Source organism: Drosophila mojavensis, unplaced genomic scaffold (genome assembly GCF_018153725.1).
Source record: "Drosophila mojavensis isolate 15081-1352.22 unplaced genomic scaffold, ASM1815372v1 contig_72, whole genome shotgun sequence".
Lineage (NCBI taxonomy): Eukaryota > Metazoa > Arthropoda > Insecta > Diptera > Drosophilidae > Drosophila > Drosophila mojavensis.
In genome coordinates, this window is record NW_025318897.1 from 1915430 (window position 1) to 1921823 (window position 6394).

Genomic DNA, 6394 nt, shown 5'->3' on the forward strand with positions numbered 1-6394 from the left:
CAACCCGCGTATATATACCAAATTTCAGGTTTCTACCATCAATAAATATAAAATATAGCAGAATTAGAAAACTAACTATATTTTCAGGTCCGATTTGCCACGCACGCCCCTAGTAGGCGTAGATATTTAATTTTTTCACTTATCTTTATAGAATTAAAACATCAGCTCACGTGCCATTTCCTATGTTTACAGCTTTAGGAGATACAGTTTTATCTGATTTGCCACGCCCCCAATGGGCGGAGATATATCCGCCATAGCTCGTGATCTTGGGTGGTTGACGCGGAAATTTCAGCTTTCTAGCTCTTCAACTAACATGATTTCTGGTATATCGGAACATGCGTTTTCCGATTTGTCACGCCCCTAGTGGGCGGATCGGGAAAATTTTAACACTTTATAAATCGAAAATATACACGAGTATGACTTCCAAATTTCAAGTGTTTAGCTTCAATAGCGCCGAAATAGACTGCATTCATACGGACGGACGGACAGCAAGACGGACATTGCTTCACTTTCGTGAATGAGTATACAAAAAAAAAACAAGAAACCTCTAGTCGAGACTGCCCGCCTACGAGATCCCCTAAACCCTTCGAGCAACTGATATTTCAATAATTATTTGCACTTTATAACTGGAAAAATGTGTTGTTTACGCAAGCTAAAAGCCTGGACTTAACCCTCGTTTTGATTTTGTGGGCTTATCTGAAGAAGAGGATCGCCCAGAGGCATCCTAAGAATAAAACTGAGCTGAAAACCATTGTTTTGGAGGAATGGCAAAATATTCCAGTGGAATATGTCAGAAACGTGGTCCAATCGACGAATAGACGCTTGGGAGCAGTCATAGATGCCATCGGTGGTCAAAAAAGTATTAGTTTTAACCATAGCTCGCAAATAACTGTTAACACTTTTTCGTTGTCTGCAAAAAAGTGCCTTTCACTGACACAGTCAAAAAAACTCAGACAGAAACTGTTTTTGTCGCGTCTGGCTTAGCTCTCTCGCGCTCTGAGGGAGACAGTTATTTCTGTTTTCGTTTCCTCAAGTCAAACACTGATCGTTTGCTTGAGTTAAATGAAGTAACGGGAAGTTGCGTTTGTATGGGTAATCACGCGCGATTGCTGCGTTCTTTTTGTATGTATGTATGCGTGTATTTACATGCACACGAAGGCAAAAACATTTTCTGCTGAGTTTTTTAGTCAAAGTGTTTTTTGCTGAGAGGCTTTGTGTGAGGGAAAATCGTGTTAGTTTTACGCGACACTCATGTGAGAGCGTCACACGAATGAGTCATCGCATTGCGTCTGAGCGAAACAGATGCTAAAGAAAACAGAGAGAGACGTGTCTGCACAATTTTTTTTGGATATGATGCGAGGAAGAGAATAAACGCTCAACTCTCATTTGCAAGCTCTGGTTTTAACTACAAAGTAGTTAAAACACTATAATGAATTAATTGTTCTAGTTGTGTAAACACTTTCTTGTCAGCTGATTTTTGTTACTTCTTTTGTTTTTTGTTATTTTCTTTTGTTAATGGAAACATATATATTTTTTTTGCTTACTAATATAGTTTATAGTCTAATTTACCTATTTTACAAATAAAAAATTGAATATGCATATTCTTACAGTTTTCATTTCGCTTCAAAGTAAAAAATTAAAATATTTTTCCTGTGTGTAAACACTTTCTTGCCAAACTGCATTTCATAATGATAGTCCCACTACAAGAGAAAATATTCAACTAATAAATTCTCATAATATTGCCCACACTGCGCAGCCTTAGCACTGTGCTGTTAGCAGAGCGCGTGATTATACGTGCGTGTTGATGCGTTTTTATGCTTGTGTGCATAAAAGAATTGCAGAATGCGTAGAATATCAGCTTAGAGTGGTCAAAGTATCTCCTAGTCGAGCTTTGTCGATTAGAGCCTTCTTACTTGTTTATTTAGCGTGATATAAATTTTCGAGACTCAACTGTATAATGGTTTTGTTAAAAGTATAAAACACGCTGAAGGAGGCGTAGTAGACCCCACAAAGTATAGTTCGCGATGTCTGTCTGTCTATCCGCCTAAGTGTAAGAACGCGTCGAATTCGCATATAGAGTTTATTTCTAAAAATCGATAACCTCTCCCGTTATTTTGTTATCGATTAAAAACCTTATCGAAAATCAGAAATATAATCATATCTCCTAGACCCAAAACTTTATAAAATTTTGATTTTTGTTAAGTTCTACCCCCAGCATCCAAATTCACCCGTTTACACCTCATGGCGTTCCCCCCACAACGAAGGAATTGACACCCGATACAAATAAACAAAATTTTGTCCATTTAACTGGGGTGTTAACAACTAAGGAATACACCAATTTTCTTAATATTTCACCATAAATCTTGAGAATTTATTCCACCTATTATGGAAAATCGTCGCAGTGTACTGGTAGAAGGCGTGTTTCAAATTGTATAAACTTTGAGCTTTGACAAATATCCGTATTGTAATATTATTATCACGATCTAAAAGACTAGAGCTTTCTTACTTGTCTATTTTCAATGGGTTGTAGATTTATTCACTGCTCTTTACCATCCATAGTGTCACGGACCTCCTAGTCGGGTACACCGACTAGAGTTTTCTTACTTTTTTTTTTTATAACTGATACAATTATTGTTTGCTTATGTCTGAAACCCTAGTTGGTGGACCTGAAGGACATCTCCATAATGAATATACATAAAAATCTATACTTACCGATTGGCTTAAAACCGCGGCATACGTGGCGATGTTACGTGCTTGAAAAGCATCCCGGACTTTTGATTATACGTAATCCATTTACATCCAGAGGACAGCGTTATTGGATAGCTCGAAGTCTTCGTGATTATCCGCTACCACCCAATATAGTGAACTTGGATACAAAACATTTTCCGTCTAAGACAATAGCTGACTGGTGGGGAGAGTTACATAACTGTACTGACCCAAATGTCATTCACCGTCTTAAGACTGCGATGCGCTGGACCACTTTAGGGTACCATCATAACTGGGATACTAAGATTTACGATAAAACAATCCACACTTTGTTCCCAAGTGATTTAGATAGTTTGTCCCAATATTTTGCTTTTGCTCTAGGTTTTCCGAGTTTTATTCCACAAGCCGCAATTATTAATTACTATCCGATTGGAACTTCTTTATCTGGACACACCGATCACTCCGAGATGAATCACGAAGCACCGCTATTCTCATACAGGTATATATGATGTTTTTAATTGTTTTTTATACCCTGAACCCATTGAAAATGGGAAATCAGGGTATAATGGTTTTGTTGAAATGCATGTAACAGGCAGAAGGAGGCGTGGCAGACCCCACAAAGTATATATATTCTTGATCAGGGCGACGAGCTGCCGAGCTGTCCGTCTGTCTGTCTGTCCGTCTGTCCGTATGTTTGAACGCGTCGATTTCCGAAGATATAAGAGCTAGAGACTTCAATTATTTTTTAAATGACCGTATATACAGCGCAGATGTCGAGTTTGCTTTTAAAATTCGATAAATCATCCCGTTATGTTTTTATCGAATAAAAACATTCAAGTTCAAGTCAGATGCCAGCATTGTTGAATGGTTTTTTTTTTTTTTTTAAATTTGTCAAATATTCAATATAATATGTAGATCATATGCTGAAAGTTTCAATTAATTCCGTTAAATAATAAAAATAATAAAATGTTTGGCCAATTAACAAACGCACGTGCAGCAGCTACAGCAGTATCCTATATGTGTGCACACATGCATTCAAACTTCTTCTAGAACATTCTTTGAATCACATCAGCAGTTAGTTTGGTGTATTTTTGCTAGATGGCGCTGCAGCAGGGAATCTATTTCTGTTTTGCCAACGCTCGACCGAGAAGTCGCGGGCTCGAATCCTGAGCGGTGCAACTGATAGTTTTTTTAAATTTTTTTTAATTGTTTCAAAATATTTTTATATATTATTAAATGAGTTTTGTATTTCATTTATATTTTTAAACACATCGAAATTGATATTTTAGCCATACTAAATGGGCATTTTTATTAGTTTGGTTCAGGGTAGTATCTAGTCGAGCACTCTCGACTAGAGTTTTCTTATTTATTTATTTATTTGGAACTTGTCTTAACATATTTTATGTTAAGACAAGTTACAAATATAGAAACGTAAATTGACTAACTATAAATAAACGGATGGTTCAAGCTCCAGTTGATTTAATCTTTACTACTCTACTCTACTATCTATTTCAGTTTCGGCCAAACTGCTATATTTCTAATAGGTCACCGTTCACTAGAAGAAGAACCTAGTGCTCTGTATCTCAGGAGTGGAGATGTTCTAGTTATGTCAAAGGAATCGCGACTCTGCTATCATGCCGTTCCGCGCATTTTGAAAGCTTTTGAAGATCCTTGGAACAATTTTTTTTCAAATCCTCAAGAAAAGATTGGGGACACATTTACTACTTCAATGAATTTAGCATTATTCGAACAAGTCAATGACGAATTATTTTGGAAGCCGTTTGACCGCTATGTCAGTGATTGTCGCATAAATATTAATATTCGTCAGGTCTACCATTCAGATAATATGTGCTTGTAGCGATTGATTTTTTTTTTTTTTTTTTTGTGTTTTCTTTTATAAATAAAAATACTAATGTTACGAAATACCTCGCTTAAACATGCTATTATGGAATTAATGGATAACAGTTAATGAATTTTAAGTTGTATAATTCTTATTTTTATTTATTTTGTTAATGTCTGCACGTTCGTTTTCGAAAACGATTATTATTTCCATTGAAAAGTCGATTAAGAAACTGTTGACGAGTGGATGAGAAGAACCACAACGTTTGGTTGTATAGTGAGACTGAGTTTATTATTATTCTTAACAGCTAAGTACATAATAGCGTTGCCACTAATATTAGAATTGTCAGATAACCAGAAATGAATCCCGGTTCAAATGGGACATTGACGAGCAAAACTGTAACACGAAATCAATATTGTAACTTCAATATTGTAACTTCCATCTGACCCTAACCGGTTAATTTTTGTTTCATCAGACCATATTAGCCGTATAAACCAAAATTTGGTTGGACCCTAGGCTTTAACCGATGTAATAATGCTTCAGGAGCAATACATGAGCATTCTATAGCACAATTTGGTAAAAGCACTAACCAGAGAACACATAGACTAGATATGTAGAACAAATTTTTCTACAGCAGAAAATGTTAAGTTGACTATACTTCGTATTTGCTCGGCTCGGTCGCTGGAGGTTCGAGCACTGAAAATATTGCACCACAAAGTCAGTGCGCTGCAAACGCTCAAACGAGACGGTCCCATTTTTATATGAAGCGTAGCTATGCGCTATTTGTCCTACTCTCTCTCTCTCTGTCTGTCTTTCTCTCTCTCTATCTCTCTCTGTGGTCTCTCAAATCGCCGAACTCAGCAGCCCACAAAAATAGAAATTTGTTCGCGACGATCCCAGCTCTTTCCTTTTGAGTGAGGGGTATACCTATATCATAAAAGCGTTTGTCAAGCTCATGCAAACAAAATGTAGCGTTTCGATGGATATTCGTGGAAGGGTATGAAAGCGTTGATACGCATAAACAATATAATTTCGCGACGAGCAAGCACACACACACTTGCCGCCTTTGCAAATTGTAAAGCCGAAAATTGGTCATTGATCGGTCTTACGGACTGTCATATCCACTTCATATAGATGTACATATGTACATACATATATATATTATTATACAAATTCATGTTTATAAATGCATAGATCGATAAAATACTGTAATTATATATACATAATTAAAATTAGGTTACACACATTTTCAACCGAAGAGATGATCGTGGTATACTAATAAGTTTATTAAATGCTATGCAATATATCGGGTAGCGGACTATAAAAACATTAATTGGACATAGACATGTCATACTAACTCAAGATGTACTCATTATCAGCGTTTGAAAATGCTACGCTACTCCGTATTTTTTTCGTTTTGCTCTCGCTACCGCTCTTATTTTTGACGAGAGCCGTAGCAGAGCCGTAGCCTAACAATAAAAAGTTTGTGCCCTGTTCTGCTCTCGTAATTTGTTGTGTTAAAATCTGTAGCGATAGAAATAGCACAAAACGAAATGATGCGGTACGCTCTGCAGAAAGCGAAAGCGATAGCTGAAAACAGAGAGCGAGATGAAAACATAGCAAGATGAGAACAGAATTAGATGAGAACATAACGAGATGATAACAGAGCGAGATGAGAGTAAAACAAATTTGCTAGAGCGGTATGAGCAGCAGCAGATCTTTAAATAAGATCGTGTTTTTAATTTAAAAAGCATTTATTGTTACACGAAATTGAAATCGATGATAAAGCAAGTGAGATTTGTGATTCTGTTGCCACTTCTAAAAATTTAAAACATCAACTAGTAGAAG

The 6394-nt window shown here is 36.5% G+C and overlaps 1 protein-coding gene across 1 annotated transcript; it reads left to right on the forward strand.

The window, feature by feature from the left end:
* The first annotated feature begins 381 nt into the window (after window positions 1-381).
* On the forward strand, window positions 382-4629 carry LOC26528236 (nucleic acid dioxygenase ALKBH1). Its single transcript, XM_044009379.1, has 3 exons — window positions 382-414; window positions 3088-3205; window positions 4222-4629. The coding sequence occupies exons 2-3, from the start codon at window positions 3174-3176 to the stop codon at window positions 4562-4564; spliced, it is 375 nt and encodes a 124-aa protein (XP_043865314.1). The 5' UTR covers window positions 382-414; window positions 3088-3173; the 3' UTR covers window positions 4565-4629.
* Window positions 4630-6394: the final 1765 nt, after the last annotated feature.

Coding starts and splice junctions, on each gene's coding strand:
- LOC26528236 (XM_044009379.1), top strand. CDS start 3,174: ATGAATCACGAAGCACCGCTATTCTCATACAG. Junction 3,206..4,221: donor GCACCGCTATTCTCATACAG/GTATATATGATG, acceptor TATCTATTTCAG/TTTCGGCCAAACTGCTATAT.